At 56.1% G+C, this 16,937-nt stretch overlaps 1 protein-coding gene across 2 annotated transcripts in view; it reads right to left on the bottom strand.

Moving 5' to 3' along the window:
* Positions 1–681: 681 nt before the first annotated feature.
* Positions 682–16,937, bottom strand: part of Grm4 (glutamate metabotropic receptor 4) — an 88,460-nt gene continuing 72,204 nt past the window's right edge. For both annotated transcript variants that reach the window (XM_031347907.1, XM_031347906.1), the window contains exons 7-11: positions 13,565–13,765; positions 13,251–13,387; positions 9,715–10,650; positions 6,250–6,496; positions 682–1,604 (exon numbers count right to left, since the gene is read on the bottom strand). In XM_031347907.1, the coding sequence (XP_031203767.1) occupies positions 1,555–1,604; positions 6,250–6,496; positions 9,715–10,650; positions 13,251–13,387; positions 13,565–13,765 (1,571 nt within the window). In that variant the 3' untranslated portion in view covers positions 682–1,554. The remainder of the gene's footprint in view (positions 1,605–6,249; positions 6,497–9,714; positions 10,651–13,250; positions 13,388–13,564; positions 13,766–16,937) is intronic.

Below are 16,937 nucleotides of genomic sequence, written 5' to 3'. Positions count from 1 at the left end.
TGCCAGCTGTGGCCTCTCCTGGCAGAGCCCGGCCTCTTAGCCACGCCCCCTGCCTACCTCCCAACTTGTCAAGGGAGCCAGCTGCTAACAACACACGCTTGCATGCCTGCACACACACACTTGCCACTAGCTAGGGCAGGTGTATATGAGGAGACAAACACACAGAGTCACAAAGAGTCAAACTCCTACGGCTCCATGTGCCCACACATGGGTCCCAGGCACCCTAACACCTGAAGATAGGAAATCAGGGCTGGACTGGGGACCATGGTATCCTGAGCCAAATTCTGCAAGGGACATCCTTGGCTGGAGAGGTGCTGGCTCCTTTCTTTAAAGATTTATTTTTAATTATGTGTGTGGGGGGTGTCCCCAGGTGAACACAGATACCCAAGAATCGCAGAAGAGAGCAGGTGATCCCCTTGAGCTAGGCCGGATGTAGATTCTGAGAACTTGGGTCTTCTGTAAGACATTTAACTACCAAGCCATCTCTCCAATCCCCTTAGGCACTACAATATTCTGCAGTGTCCCGCTCACTTCGCTTGAGACACCAGCAATCCAAGCCTAAAGCCTGCACAGAGCCCTGCCCCCAGCATCCTTCTGAAGTTCACAGCCCTTCTGGCCCTGCTGACCTCTGGCCACTAGCCGTGGCTGAGCATGGGGCCCTCAGTGGACACGCAGGCCGGGTGCAAAACCATGTGTTTATCTTTATTAGAAATGTTCTCGGTATAAAAACAGTCATGCTACACATCAGAGACCATCACCAGACACCCAGGCACTGAACTCCGTGTCGTTGGCAGGAAGGGCAAGGTGGGCAGGCGGGCAGGACACACGGCAGACGGGTAGGGCGGGCGAGCAGGCTGCAGGCCACAGGGACACACAGGCCACCAGGAGGACGCAGCACTTCGAAACACACTCAAGATTAGTTTTTGTTTGGGCTCTTGGGGGAGGTTGATCCCCCCCTTTTTTTTTCTCTCTTTTGTGATGTGAAAGAGTTGGTGGATGAAGCAAAGGAGGGGCGTAGAGGCTGGAAGGAAATGACGTGGAGTGGGGCAGAAGAGAAAATGATGTGGTGGGGCTGGGGCAACTCAGGGAGCAGGGGGAGGGGCCGGGGCAGATGGAGGGGAAGGGCGGGAATGGAAAGGAAAATTCCGAAGCAGAAAGCCCAAACAGACATGCAGAGCAAAGACGGAAGAGAAACGCAAAGACAGGGTGGGGACCATCTGGGGTCACCAACAAGACAGACGGAGGCAGAAGGGGAAAAAGCCAGGACTGGGCTCTCGAGAGCGAGCCCCTGTGCTTTGGGGCGGGGCACAACATTGGTCCAGAAGGAAGGCCTGTGTGGCTCAACCTGGAGCTGCCCCAGCCACTCAGCCTCCTCCGGTTGCCCACCACGGCTTGCCCAGCAGTGATGGCCGGGATTTCTACTGTCCTCAGCACCAAGCCACGTGCGTGGATGCCCACGAGGCAGGCAGGCATCAGCAGGGCCCTCGGGAATGACCCTGGCCTGATGCACCATCCTCAGAGGTTGTGTCTCTTCAGCTTGGCTCCGAAGCCCGGCTAGATTGCATGGTTGGTGTAAGTGACGTAGGTCTGTTTGGTGGCCAGTGCTGAGGAGAGACCAGAAGATTTTGAGGAGTGAGCACTACCTCTTCTGGGGCCTTCCCCGCCCCCCCAGAGATGCTGACCAGCACAGAAACTCCATTAGGGCCCCCAACCCAGGGTACCCCCAACTGGGTGCAGGACCCACCTCCCCAAAGCTGCCTCTCTTGCTGTCTCCGGACCCCGTGTCCCACACAGAATTCCCCACCACCACATCTTTGCTCCTGTGAACCATTACCTGAAGCACCCTTCCTGTTCACGATGTTAACCTGGATGCAACCTCCATCTTTGAACACCTCCCCTCCTAAATCTACCCATGCCTTAAATAGTTCTTTGGATGTATGATACAGTCACAGACTCTTAAAACATTCTCCAAGGGAAATCTTTCAGAGGTTCAGCCCCTGATATTTTGAAAGAGAAAGCGCTCAGCGTGTTAGAAGGGTGGCCTGGAAGAGGACACTGGGACTGAGAGGAAACCGTGTCATAGAGGGGCCTTGGTTGGCAAGCAGCTGAGACCCACCGTGGGCTTACATGAAGAAAACACAAGTCCCTGTTCCCAGAGATGCTGGAGCACCCATCCTGTCCATTCCTGGTAATCCGCCCACCCCCCTCCATCTGGAGGCCTCTGCCCAGGCTTTCTCAGCTCTGGTCACTCTGGCGTTCATTCATGTCCCCCACCCCAGATAAGACTGATGAGGCCCATCTGAGGTCTTCCCTTCTCCTGACCACAGCACCCTCAAGGACCCTTCCCTAGGGCCCCAGCCGGGTGATGATATCAGCTCTCATAGGTAATGTGAGCTCCCCCTACCCACGAGAGTTCAGACCTTCTGTAACTGTAGCCCAGTGGGTTGCTCCCAGCTGTCAGGGACCTGAGACTAGAGGCGTGAGGAGGCTGGCCACACCCTTGGTTCGGTCCTGCCATGACAGGTTTGGGGGGGTCTCCCTCAGTAGCAGTGACAGGGAGCCTGGGGCAGGGCTATAGAGATGTTGGTTGGGGAAAATGCTGTCCCCATCTGGAACTGGTTCATTTCCCTTGGGAGTCCTTCAGCTCTGAAGAGGAGGCACACCCGTTGGGTTGGGCCAGGGACAGGTGACCTAGGAGAGAGGAGGTGGGGCGGGCAGCATGGAAGTCCACAGGCTACCTCCCTGCCTCCCTCCTGTTACACTGGGCACATGGGCCAAGCTAAGGACAATGTGTCCCAGCCTCTCTTGCAGCTGAGCAGGCTCTATGGTAAATCTTGTTAATTAAATCCAAGGGAGGGATGGTGGCCTAGTTAGGGTCAGTTATCAGCCTGGAGTCATTTGAAGGAGTCTCAGTTGGGGGATTAGCCAGATCAGATTGGCCAGTGGTCACGTCTGTGAGGGATTGTCTTAATGAGTGATTCGGAAGGACCCAGCCCACTGTAGGCTCCGCCATCTTCATGAGGTGGGTCTGAGCTGGATAGAAAAGCTAACTAAGCAGAAGCCAGAGAATGAGGTGAGGAGGAGCCATCCTCTGCGACTTCTGCTTCGAGCTCCTGCCTTCTATTCCCGCTTTAACTCAGTGATGGACTATAACCTTTAGGATGAAATAAATACCTCTCCCACAGCCCCAAGCCTCGTTTGGCCACGGTGTTTATCATAACAGTAGAAAGCAAAGTAGGAGAGATGCAGTACAACTTCCAACACGGTCTGAGTATGACAGACACTCGCAGGTGCTGGAGGTAGCCAGCATCAATCCCTAGGGAACCAAAGGAGCGACAAGATGGAAGGAACCTGGGCCCATACCTCAGGCCTGTCCACCTAGCACTTTCTTTGACATTAGAGAGAGACAAGCAACCATCTGATTTGAGCCTCTTGGTTCCCCTCTGGGACCTCAGGAGGTACGGAGACCAGGGTTCAGTTCAGCTAAAGAAATAATTTCCTCCTGGCCAGTGGAGAGGGTGGGCAAGGGACATGATATAGCAGCGTGCTCCCTGTCCACGGACGTATTTGAGCCGAAGCTGGGTGCAATGGAAGGAAACGTGACCTAGCATTCAGGGAAAGATAGAAACAGCCATATCTTTTATCCCTGCATCTCTCCAGGGAGCTGAATGACTGAGGAGATGACAGGATGAAGCCACACAACTACGAGGCACCCTGGGCCTGGGATGGACTGGCTGAAGTCAGAATAGGCTGGACACAGGATGGCGGATGGGCTGGATGCGGCACATTCTAGAAGGCGGGAGCCTCCCTCTTTCTTCCTGGGTGACCTCGGGTGGCTCCCTCCTTTTCCTACTGTGCCTCAGTTTCTCTAGCTATAGCTAGAATAAGCAAGCAAGGTGGCCCTCTGTGCCTAGACTTCTTTTCCCAAAGGACTGGCAAAACTTCCAATGCCTCCACCAGCTGAACCCCAGTGCCCCAACACAGGCACTGCAGACGGCCATCCAAGCTGCCTCAAACTGGTTCCCCACACTCCATCATCCCTATGTCAACCAACGAGAACTGGTTCTCAGCTGCAAGACCCTCCCACGGGCTGGGGTCTGGAGAGGGAAAGAAACCTCAGCTGCGTGGGAGCCGACTCCCCGCAGGAGAGCATCAGCCCCAGGCCCCGCTGCGTCAGGAGCTATAAGGCGACAAGAAAGAAGCATGTGGCAAGGGCTGTCTGTGTCCTGTGCCCCTAGCCCAGCCAGAGCTGCTTGTTTCCTCTAGACTATCTTTATCAGACTCCATAGCTCGAGGGATGGGAGTCTCAGCCCTCAGCTTCAAGCCAGGGAACCCCCAACGCCTGTCTCACCATCTGGAAAATGGGCACAGAAGCTGACTAACACACAGGAAGAATCAGCCAGCCGGGAGGGGTCCTGGGACACAGCCTGTGCCTCCTCAGCGATCTGCTAACAGCCTTCTCAGAACAAAGGCTCTCCCTGTGACACCAGTGACAGCCAACACCGTTCTCTCTCCCCGTTAACAGCACAGCGCTCGCTCGGGCCAGAGGCAATTGAAAACCCTAGGCTCTGAGAAGCTGGGCAGAAAGGTGCCCCGCACCCGCAGAGAGGCCAGGGTGGGACTTGACACCACCGTTCTGTTTGTGAGCGGGAGGCATGAAGGTGTGGCGGAGCCCTCCCCAGGGGTTCTCAGTCACCAGCCAACCGTACAGCAATTTGCAAGACAGCTCGAGGCACGAGGCTAACGGTCACCGCCTGTCGCCCTGTGATTCTGCACCAATCGGGCTAGCAATCAGCGTTCTAAATTATTTATTCTGTTGTTTGTTTAAAGATGTGCGGCCTGAACTTGACAGGGTGAAAAATGTTCGCGTTCCTCGGGAGTGACACCTCCCCACCCCTCCCTCTCACACCCCCTCGGCTGGGCTGTCCCTAGAATTGATCTCCACGGAGCCCTGTCACTGAGAGAGTCAGGGGACAAAGGGAGCTGCCAACTCTGGCTCTGGCTGCAGGGGGTGCTGGGCCCACCCTTACAGGAGCAGGGTTGAGGACCTGTCTCTCCTCCACCTACACTTCCTTTTCTGACCTTGTGATCAGCCTGAACAGGACAAAGGGACCAGGTCCGTGGGGCCATCAGAACTCTACAAAGCTCCTCACCCTGCGGCCCCCACTGGTTGATGAGTGTAATCAAAATATTAATAACCCTCCTGAGTTATATCGTGGGTACATCCTACCCTCGACAGACAGCACGGGCATGTGTGCGCATGGATGTGCATGGATGCATGTGTGGGTACCCGTCTATTTGTGTGTGGGGTTGTGCGCAGAGCCGCTCCTGCACCAGTGTACAGTGTGGGGACTGGGCTGGAATGGACACGTGTCCACAGGAAGGAGCAAGTGATCCTGGGGCTCAAGCCAGAAATCGAGATTACAGCTACCACGATGATCCCTGGCATTTGAGTGAACATGGAAGCCAGAGGGAGTGTCCTGTGAGGACCCTCTCTGCCTCTATCCATCCCTAAGGCGGTATGGGAAGGAAGGGCCAGGGTCGGAGGACAGGGGTCACGTGGTTTTCCGGGAGGAGGAACAAGAACAGCGAAGTCAGTTATGCGGGGAAGCTATCATCACAGGGTTGGGACACGTCAGAAGTCAGACGTAACGCCCCACATAGAGGATGGGTACCCCAGAGACAGGGAGACCATAGCACAGAGCAAGCCACCATGCTGAGGTCAGCACTGCCATATAATATCAGGAGGAGCCCTCGCTTCCTCCGGTTCTCAACTGCGGATCCAGCCCGGGTGGAGCCTGTCCCTGCTGCCACCAAGTGGTTCCGTAGGCCAAGTCTGCAGAGGCCCCGGACAAGCCCTGGGGGAGCGCTGTCCCATGGGGACATCAGTCAATGTCCCAGCCCACTCTATCCTCACCCACCTGTCCCAGGATGGCCTAGGGTCCCCATCTTTCGTTAGAGACAAAGCCAAAGGTCCCTCCTGGGTTACCCCAGGAACTGGGCCTCTGCAGCAGTCCCTTCCTCCAGAAGAACTGAGAGACATAGGCCAGAACAGGGATATGATGGAGTCTTAGCACCCTGCAGGAACCAGGTCAGCGACACAGGAGGATGTGGTCACTCCCAGGGTCTCCGAAGTTCTCCTCAGCCACCAGGAAGGGCCTAACCTGCAAGCTACCTTAGGCCTTCAGCGGCCTCTGCAAAGGCGTGGGGCGGGACCTGGGAGACAAAGGAAAGTGGCCATACACTCACCTGGGGCCTCCAGGTTCTCACACAGCTCTGACTTGGCTTCCCCATTGGGCCTGAAGTTGCCCTTCTGTGTGAACTTGTTGGACATGGTGGCGGCGGTGACCACGGCTTTGAGGCTGCGCTTGCGCTTCGGCACGTTCTGCTCCGGGTGGAAGAGGATGATGTAGACTTTGGGCATGTAGAGCATCCCCAGGGACACTGAAGCACTCAGACTGACAGAGACCGTCAGTGTGGTTGTCTGGATGTACAGCTGTGGGGGGGCCGCAGGTAGGGGTCAGAGCCAGCTCCGCCTTCATGCCCCTCAGCTCCGCCCCATTCTAACTCCACCCACCTGACCCTTCCCCGCTCCAGCTCCGCCTTCATGCCTCTCAGCTCCGCCCCATTCTAACTCCACCCACCTGACCCTGCCCTGCTCCAGCTCCACCCCTCTTGCCCCACCCCCTTCTGGCTCCACTCCCCACCCCACTCCATTCCCCCCCCCCGCTCAGCTAATTCTCATCCTAGAGGGCCCCATCTATCCAGCATCCATTTTAGGAACACACCCAGCTGGTACAGATCCATTCTGCACTGATAGCTTTGAGCAAGAGGAAGTCAGAATTCCTGACGCTCACATCCTAGCGCGTGAACTTGGGCAGATCAGTCCTTGTACCTGTTTCCTTATGGACAAAACAGGCCTGAAAAAGGCAGTACCTACCTCCCAGAGCTGTGACATGGGCAGTTAACACTGTTAAGTGTACAGGAAACACTCTCTGTGTGGTGGTGGTGTCGTGGAACAACCCCCGCCCCCACATCCAACCTGGAGAAACGACTCCAGCATAGTTCTCGGGGACCAGAGCTGACCTTCCTAGGACCAAACCCTGCCCGAGGCTGCTGTGAGTGACATGAGCCCCCGCTGGAACAGCTCCCAGCAGCCCCACATCCACTGAGTCTCCCCACCCCATGTGCTTCCCATGTAGAACAGGCCCCGACTGGGGACCCACGACACCCGGCAGAAGATGGCTGTGGCACCAACGCTGTCAAAGCTCATTTCATGCTCGCTCGCCAGCACTAACGGTGACAGATGCTTAGCAAAATGGGAGCCCATTAATCTGGGTGTCGGATAATCCATTCTTCAATGGCGGAAGCCCTCCAAACAGAGCCCTGCAATTGCCAACCGCCCTGCCCAGGTTCCCTCCCACCTCCTTCTCTGTGACAGGTGAGCCAGGCCTCAGCGGCCTGTCTCAGCTCAGCTGGGGCTCCGGGTACTGACATGGAGGAGACAGGAAATGCCCACAAACCTTGGTTCCTACCCTAGAGTGTGGCTGATGCACCATTATCCTAAGACCACCCTCACTCCCACGTTCTGTACTTCTGTACTTCTCTCTGCAGTGAGGGGGCACACATCTGTGCTTCTGTCTGAAGACACACGGGTAGAGGCTGTCTACCCTGGCCCGGAGTGAGACGCTGGGCCTCCCCTCTTTGGGCTTCAGTCCCCACCAGTCATTAACACAAGCAGAATGCACAACATTTTGGACTCTATATGATATGTGCACAGGAACCCTGGGTGTGCCTTCACCCCAGGCTATAAATGGCACCCGGCGTTGAGCACAGTCACTGTTTCTGGGTCTTCCTCTTTCAGCCCAAGAGCCTTTCTGAAGACACACACAGTGGGTCAAGGGCAGCACAGACTAGAGTTAGAACTGCTGACGATCTGAAGCTCTCTGGGGTCCCGAACCACCTCAGGGTAGAAGAGTGCTGCCCTCCCGGATCTTCTTCTTAACCCAGGACTCAGAGTTTTGCACCCCCGCCCCAACAACCCTGGAGCTGGTCTCCGGCTCCAGCACCTTCTGGTGTCCCCTGTGTACAGGTATATGTGGCTCCCAGAAGTGGTGGCTCCGGTGAGCCCTTCTAGAGAAGCCAGTCTAGAGGTCCTCTAGACTTCAGATGGCACCTGAGTCAGGCTAAGGGGTGTGGGAGGGAAGGAGGGAGGCATTGGGACACTCTAAGGTCCAAGTGAGGGCCAGCTTGCAATGTGACCTCACTGCCTAACCCTCTGGCCTCGGGGTCAGTCTGCCACCATCCCGTTCTCAGGCACACCAGACCAGCCAGCCCTGCGGCTTCTCTGTGGAGTCCTCTCTGAAGTCCTGACAGCCTCAGCCGCCACTGTCTAGTAATGAATAGGGTTTGACAGAGGACAAAGCACAGAAAGCAACAGTTGTATGTGTGGACCATGGTCCCCTCCCTCTGTGTCAGGGCTGTGAGAAGCCCTGCGGATGAGTTCCACCCACTTTGGCTTCGAATCTGTACAAGCCCAGGAACCTCCTCCATCCTGGCTGACTCGACAGCCACATCCTGCCCAAGGCTGGCTGAGCAGTGACCTCACACTGAAGAGAATTAGAGGGCTCACAGGAATACCTCACAGCTGTTAAGCCCTGAGAATCCTGGTTAAGGCAGGAGAGCCATCACTGGCTCACCAGTACAGCCCTGACTTGTCTCACACAACACCCAGGGGAGCCATGCACTCCGGCTATCGCCTGCACACACGGACCTGACCTCCCGCACACACCTGGCTTACATCCTGTCCCCGCAGCTGGGTGCATAGAACAGACACAGATCCATTCAGACAACTGCACGGCTACCTGTATGTACCCACCGGCACCTGAACCCCTGTGTGCACACACACCCCCTCCTCCTTGCAGGCAGTTGGGAATCCCTCAGCACATCGGTCCCTCGTGTCCACTGTCCCTGTATAGCTCACACATAGCTCATTTATTACTGAACGTGCATGCATGCAAAAGACCACGCTTGTGTCTGCGCACACGCATGCATCTAATATACACGCTCGCTCTCCCTGAGGTTGGTGTCCCAAGTGGCTCAAAACTCAATCTCTTCTCTCTGACTTCATCTGGAAGATGGGAGAAGGCTAGTGCCCGGTAGTGTGACCACACATTGGTGAGGGCAGCCCGTTATAGAGCTCGGGAGGTACCCCTACCTCTCTCTGGATTCTGAAGGGACTATCTCCAAGAGGGGATACACCCTAGCATCTCTTTCCAGATCCCAAGAAGAGCCCCTTGGAGGGCAGGAATCCAGGATGGGAGGGCCTTGGCTGTCATGTTGTGGCCTAGAAGCTATAGACTCCAATGCCCCTGCAAGACACACAGGAGGGACCCCCAGGGGTGACCCCAGGTGAGGCCAAAAGCAATTTCTCAAGCTGCCAGCTTCCTGGGGTGTGGGGTCATAAACCCCAAGGGCACCCCATAGAGGAATGGGGACTCTGCCTGTACTACCCTCAGAAGGAGAGAGACAGAAGAGAGAGAGAGAAAGAGAAAGAGAGAGAGAGAGAGAGAGAGAGAGAGAGAGAGAGAGAGAGAGATACAGAGCAAGGGGGAAACTTGCAACTGGGAGAGAAAACAGAGCAAGGTTTAAAGAAAGCAGCCCCTGGCTCCCGGGCTCTAACGCCCCAGTCTGCCGTGTTCCCAGACCACCCACCTTGTCGGCTGACTGCGAGGTGCCAAAAAAGATGGGAATAAAGGCCAGCCAGACAATGCAGGTGGTGTACATGGTGAAGCCGATGGGCTTGGCCTCGTTGAAGGTCTCAGGCACGCCTCGAGTCTTGATGGCATACACAGTACACGTGACCATCAGCAGCATGCTGTAGCCCAGCAGGCAGATGAGCGACAGGTCTGAGATGTCACACTTGAGCACGCCCCGGGCAAAGCGGGGGTCAAGTGTCCGTTGGTCCTGGAAGTCCACCACTGAGTGGGAGGGGTCCACCACAAACCACACGCAGATGCCGAGCAACTGCAGAGAGATGAGGATGAAGGTGATGGCCAGCTGGGAGGCCGGGCTGATGAACCGCGGGGCGCTGACCGACCGCTTGCCCTGCTCAAAGATGCGGTAAATGCGGTTGGTCTTGGTCAGCAGAGCCGCGTAGCTGATGCTCATGCCAAGCCCCAGGAAGATGCGGCGGAGTGAGCAGGTCCCCAGGTCAGGCTCTGCGATCATGAGGAAGGTGGTGGCGTAGCAGAGAAAGATGCCCGCCAGCAGTACATAGCTCAGCTCCCGGCCTGAGGCCTTGACGATCGGGGTGTCATTGTAGCGCACGAAAGTGACCACGACGAACAACGTGGCGGCGATGCCCACCACAGCCAGGAAGAGAGGCAGCACAGCCCAGGGCGAGTCCCACTCCAGCTTGACGATGGGGATGGGCTGGCAGCTCGTGCGGTTCTCCGTGGGCCGCATGTCGTAGGGGCAGGTCTTACAGGTGTAGCGGTCCACCTGGTACTGGTACCCTGTGCAGGGCTCGCAGTGCCAGCAGCAAGCCATGCCCTTGACTGTCTTCTTCCGCTCCCCCGGCTGGCAGGGCAGACTGCAGATGGAGCGCGGCAGCTGCTGGCCACTCCCTGGCCACTGCATCCGCTCTATCTGCCAATGACAGGACCACAGAGCTGGCCTCAGGACATGCCAGCGGCACCCAGAGCTCATCTCTCTGGCTCCACACCTGAATAGGCCCGACGTTGGCCAAGAGCCCAGCTACCTGAACCTCACCAGAGCTGACTGACTGAGAGTTGGAACTGGACAACTTACCATGTGACCCAGACACCAGTGAGTTCCAAACTCATCACTCATCTGGAGATACTGAGTCTCCAGAACATAGTGTGACTCCTTGAGTCACACTAAGCACCCACGCGGAGCAAAGGCACAGGAATCCTGACTTTCAAACCCTGCGGCTGGAGACTGCGTCGCCAGGAGCAAGTTAGAACTGCCCACTTCAACCTGCCTAGCCTCCCGCCTGTGTGAACCTCCTGCGTGGTTCTCACGCACGGTGGAGTGGGAGACAGATTGCCTCACAGCTCGGCCCCCCACCCGAGCTTCTGCCGGGCGACTCCGGAGTCCTGCTCGCTTGAAAGCAAGGAACAAAGATTTAATCAGAAGACACTTAATGAGCGCCTGGGGGTTAGCATTCCTTTACATCTGGCTCGAAATGAAGAGCGCTGCTCCCGGGCTCTGAAGATGCAGTTGGTGGAAGCAAAGCCAGCCAGGGAGCATTGTCACGCTCTACTGAATTCTTCACGACGTTATGGGGAACTAACCCAGTGGCCCAGAGAGCTGCAGGTGCTGGACCAGGAGAGCCTGGTCAAAGGGAGTACACTGAGCTGCAGGTGCTGGACCAGGGGAGCCTGGTCAAAGGGAGTGCACTAAAGGCCAAAATGCAGTCAGTGTGTTCTCAAAGCAGCAAGCCTGGCCTAGTGTGTGTGTGTGTGTGTGTGTGTGTGTGTGTGTGTGTGTGTGTGTGTCTGTCTGTCTGTCTGTCTGTGTCTGTATGTGTGCATATCTCTGTCTATGTCTCTGTGTGTGTACCTGTGTATGTCTATGTGTGTGTGTCTTTGTATGTCTGTGTCTGTATCTGTGTGTCCGTGCCTCTGTGTGTCTGTGTGTCTCTGCATGTATGTCTGTGGGCGTCTGTTTCTGTGGCTCTGTATTGTGTCTACCTGTGTATCTGTCTATGTGTCTGTGCACGTCTGTCTGTCTGCCTCTGCCTGTCTGTGTGTCTTTGTCTATGTGTCTGTACCTCTCTGTGTCTGTCTGTCTGTCTTTGTCTATGTGTCTGTGTATCTTTGTCTATGTGTCTGTGTGTGTCTGTCTGTCTTTCTCCGTGTGTCTGTGTGTCCATGTGTTGGTCTATGTGTTTACCGAGTCCCCCTCTCCTGCAGGAACGTGCGTGTGTAGCTGGTTGATGCTGTCTTACAGAGCTCCTGAACCGAGGAGAAGGGAGTAGGGAAGGGCAGGGTGTAGAGGAAGCCTAATGGAGAGGTTGTCTTGGGCTCTGTGTGTTATGGGATGTGTCGCGGTCCTGAAGGAAGCTGGTGGCTATTCTGGAAAACCCTGATCCCCCATGAAAATAGTCCACTCCTAGGGTCACCGCTATGACTAGGGGGGCTTGAGAAAACACCTGACCTACCGAACCTCTGTCCTCCATCCAAGGGTAGCTGGGACGAAGCTTCCTTTCCTCTTGGTACCACCTGTGGCTCCCACAGGGAATACTGTAGACCTCACTAGGAGAGCTTCCTTTGCCTGCAGGTCCCCTCAGGTAGCCTAGTACCCTGAGTCCTCCCCCTCAGCTCCTGGAAGCCTGCCTGCAGTGGCTCCTTCAGCAACCTAAAGCCAGCCATCTGGGGAGCAAACCGTGAGGCCCAGCCCTCGCCTCACCTCACCATTGTCACTTAGTCCCTTTCCTGACAGATCAGGGATCCCAGATCTGGGCTGGGCCAAGCTGGGATGTGGGAGCAGACAGACTGGCAGGGAGAGAAGAGGGAACCTTTCAGAACTCCACACACACCTGCCCAGGCTTCAGGCCGGGCGTCTCTGAAAGAGAAACAGGACAACGTCCGCCTCACAGCCTCTCGGGAAAACACAGTTAGAACATGCCACCGGGAACGGGCCTCTGCCTCCTACACAGGACACACCCTAAATCTGGCTCCCCTCTACCAGGCATCTGGAAAACCTTGTTACAAGATCAGGTTCTATCCCTCTAAGCTGTGTGACCTCGGGAGAATCCCTCCCTAGGGGTAGTGTCCTGAGACATTTGCTGCACTGAGAAGGCTCTGGGACCCGGAGCAAGGGGATCCCTGCTGGGCAGGGCTCCTGGGGCTCCTTCTGGAAAGGATGCCAGGGAGAGAACAGATGTCTCCCCTTCATTCCTGCAAAGCAGAGACCAAGCCCCCAACAACACTGTGAGTGCTCTCTCTCAACAACAACAACAACAACAACAACAACAACAACAACAACAACAACAACAACGTTTCACTGGGTGAGGGTACCACCCCAAGAGCAAGAAAGGCAGCCATGGCATCTCTTAGGTAAGCCAGGAGGGGGCGATTAAGAACACCTGGAAAAAATGACCGCCTTCTCTAGTGAAGCCTGAGCAGCCAGAGACTCGCTCTGAGAGCAGTGACCCCCCCCCCCAGCGCAGCTGGGTGTCTGCACTCTGTCCCCCACGTCCCCTCCCTCCCCTCGTGCTTTACTCTGAGGTGCAGGTGGTCTGTCCACGAGCCGATGACCTTGTACTCAGCCGAGCCGTTGCGCAGTTGGTACTGGTAGATGTCATAACGCCCCGGCGCATCTCCGTTCTCGTTGAAGGTCACGGGGTTCCCGGCGATGCCTGCATGGGAGGGCTTCGCTGAGCCTTTACCAGGCACGGGGAGGTTTACGAACTGGGATGATTCCTGCCCGGAGCATCTGAAGAGAACACTATTCCCACCCCAAGAGCCCAGATCTTTATACCCTGCCATCGCAGGGTACCCCAGAGTTAAGCAGTGTCCTGCTCCACGTCCCCTACCTGAGAAGTTGACATTCCTGATGTACTTAAGCAGCTGGGTGCCATCCACGGGGTCCATGCGAGGGCAGAGTCCTACGCGGCCAGGACACAGGTCACGATGCATGGCGTGCAGCGCGTGGCCCATGGCATACACGGCATCAATCACGAACTGCACCTTCCCCTCCTGCTCATAGGCTGAGTCCTGCCCGATGCGCTCTCGGTCTGTGAGAGAACACCACGCTGGTTACCCATGAGGCCCTCTGAGCTCAGCAGGGCAGTGTGGGCCTGAGCCTACCCCACCTAGACCAAGCCAGGTCTCCTGACTTGAAGCCCCGTGGCTGCTTCACCACCCTGGTGTGTTTACGGAGAGGGTGGCCCCAGAGCTTAAAAGGGAGAGCCCTCGGCCCTACACTATACTCTACAAGGCTCTGGAATGGCCAGGACACGCCCCTTGGTTCCACCACTGTCAGCCGGCAGAGACCTGCTGACATCCTTAGGGCTGTGGTATCTGCTAGCCCTGTCTTGGCTGACCTGCAATCACCAAGGACACAGTTGCCCCCACAGGCTTAAGAACAGCCATGACAGGAGCTGTGTCAATCCCGAGGGTCGTGGTATCCCGAAAGCAGTTCACCCTGGGCTGCCACTCCTCTTCCAAGGAGACAGATGAAGGAGGCCCAGAGAAGCTAAATCTGGCCTCCTGAGCCCCTCAGTGGCTTTTAATCACTTGACACCAGAGGTCACCATCATGCCTGCCCACGTCACACACACACACACCCCCCGAAGGGCAAGTGAACTCTCACCTAGTAGCCTTCTCACTCCTGACTGAAGCGGCCCCACCTCCCTCTACATACCTCCTGTTGCCGGGTGTTGCCCTCCCAGCAAAACATCTGCCATTTCCAACAGACCAGCTGTGCCTATGTGCATCTGCTGGAGCCCTTCACTCGAGGGAGGGAGGCCAGGGTCACTGGACCCTCACGTGTGTTTCCAGGGTCACTGGACCCTCACGTGTGTTTCTAGACATGCCTCCCAGTCACTTGGATGCAATTCTCCCCTTGTTCTCCGTAGCCTAGGGTTCCCTGGGAGGTTCTAGAGCATACAAGATGGGAGACGTAAACAGAAGGAGCCTCCATTGATGCGGCCAGGGAGGAGCCATCGTTCTGTCAGTCTGAGTGCAGACCTTCCAGCGTGGCTACTTTAGGTCACCCACACTCCTGCCTTGTAACCCCGAAACAGCATGGCTGCTGTCCTTGGCTGAGATGCTCTGAGACAGAGTTAATAAAACTCATCCCAGAGTTCAAGGCCAGCCTGGTCTACAGAGTGAGTTCCAGGACAGCCAGGGCTACACAGAGAAACCCTGTCTTAAAAAACCAAAAAAAAAAAAAAAAACAACCAAAAACAAAAAACAAAAAAAAACAAAAACAAAAAACAAAAAACAAAACCCTCATCCCAGATGAACTGAGGTGGACTCAAACATTGATTGGTCAGATACTCACACACTCCCTACAACACTCACCAGGATGGCCGCCCTGCCCCTGTTCAGCAGCCTCGTGCAAGCCCCTGTGCTTCCAGGGCTCTGGGTGCCCTCCTCTGACAGGGGTCTACCAACTCTGCTCCAGTGGTCGTGAGACTGTGGGGTGGTGAGGCACAGGTTGGTGGTCAACCAGTGTCGTCTAGGTACGGGTGGTCGGAACAGGGGCTTTTGAAGTGGCAGCAGCGATCCCTGGATGGTGACATCCAGGAAGTCTCCCTAGAGGTGGCAGCTCTTGGCTTAGGTCCCGTGATTTTTCAAACTATGTCTTCCAGCATCTGCTGAGCTCCTATAAGCTAGGTGCTGCCCTGAGCCCTGTGTGTGCTGGGCTCTGCGGGATCCGCTCACTGAATTCTTTATTACTTTTATTTTGTTTAGATTATTTATTTTAATTTATGCATATGAGTGTTTTGTTTACTTGTATGTATCGCACTATGGGTGTGCCAGGAGAGTTAAGAAGGAATTAAACATGGTCCCCTGAGTTAAACATGGCTGGGAGCCACTGTGTGGCAGCTAGAAACTGACCTGGCTTCTCTGGAAAAGCGATAGCTCTTAATCACTGAGCCATCTCTCCAGGCCCCTTAATTCTTTTTGAATGTTTTTTTTTTTTTGAGTTACATTTACTTATTATATGTACGAGTTCATATGTCCAGCCCACATGTGGGGGTCGGAGGACACACGGAAAGGTCAGGTCTCCGGTTTCTACTATGTGGGTCTCAGGACGCCAGTGAATCTTTACCTCGCTGACATGACTGACCAGTCCCCTCGCAGTGATGGAGGTATCGAGACACAGAAACGCCAGGCAGTGAGCAGGGGAAGGAAGCAGACAAGAGAGCTGGAAAGAGGGTCCAGGGCCCAGAGGTGCCCGTAGGAGAGAGAAAATGGGCAGAGCCCTCGGGAAGCCCAAGGTGCTCGCAGACCATGTGCTACACGCTGCCTCGCCTCAAAGCAGAAAAGGGCCTTCTCAGCTGCATTCCCAGATCCACACTCGAGGGCATAAGCCACTCTGGGAAGGATAGTCCTAAGGTGAGATCACATACAAAGACCTCGTAGGCTGGCTTAGCGCTCAGTCCCTGCTCCCTGGAACTCAGGAAGACACATCCATCCTCCTGCCTCGGGCGGGCGCCACAGAAGCAGACCTGAGGTGGGGAGAGCTCAGTGCCTGTCTCTAGTGTGTGCCCGCTTCACACCAGGAAAGACGTTCACAGACCCCCCTGGACCTGGGAGGGCAGGGCTGACGGCTGTGGCACTTTGTCACTAGGGGCTGCCCTGTTGGCCAGGACTAGCCTTGGCTCACCCAGAGGACGTATTCCTTGGTTGAGAGCGGACACAGGGGGCATCATCAAAGAGCAGTCTCCTGGAACTGGGCTGTCGGTTCCCTGCCTCAAGCATCGCAGAGGCCGGAAGAGGGGTACTCCAGGTACACAGGGATGGTCGGGCCTCTGGACGGCAGGGCAAGCACCCCACCCTCCAGGGCAAGCCTGCATGCCTCTCCCTCCACACTTGGTTCATGCCACCTCCAAGGCTCCCTGTCTGGTTTCCTAACAGCTCTGTCAGTTCTAGGTCAAGACTCAAACAGCTGGAGCTGCAGAATGCAGATCTTCCACTTTGCCCATCCTGTCTTCTTGTCAGAGCCTCCACCTTGCGGGGGGGGGGGGGGGAGCCCCGAGAGCCATGAAGGAGAGCGATCAGCAGAGGGGGCTGGGCTTGCTTCCCAAATAGCCTGTCCTAGCCGGGATATCCCAGCCGGGTTTCCACCGGGGTCAAAGGTCACTGGGGGCCGGGCGGTGGTGGTGGTGCACGCCTTTAGTCCCCGCACTTGGGAGGCAGAGGCAGGCGGATTTCTGAGTTCGAGGCCAGCCTGGT

The sequence above is a fragment of the Mastomys coucha genome, unplaced genomic scaffold, assembly GCF_008632895.1.
Source record: "Mastomys coucha isolate ucsf_1 unplaced genomic scaffold, UCSF_Mcou_1 pScaffold3, whole genome shotgun sequence".
Classification (NCBI taxonomy): Eukaryota; Metazoa; Chordata; class Mammalia; order Rodentia; family Muridae; genus Mastomys; species Mastomys coucha.
This window is presented reverse-complemented; position numbering and strand designations above follow the sequence as displayed.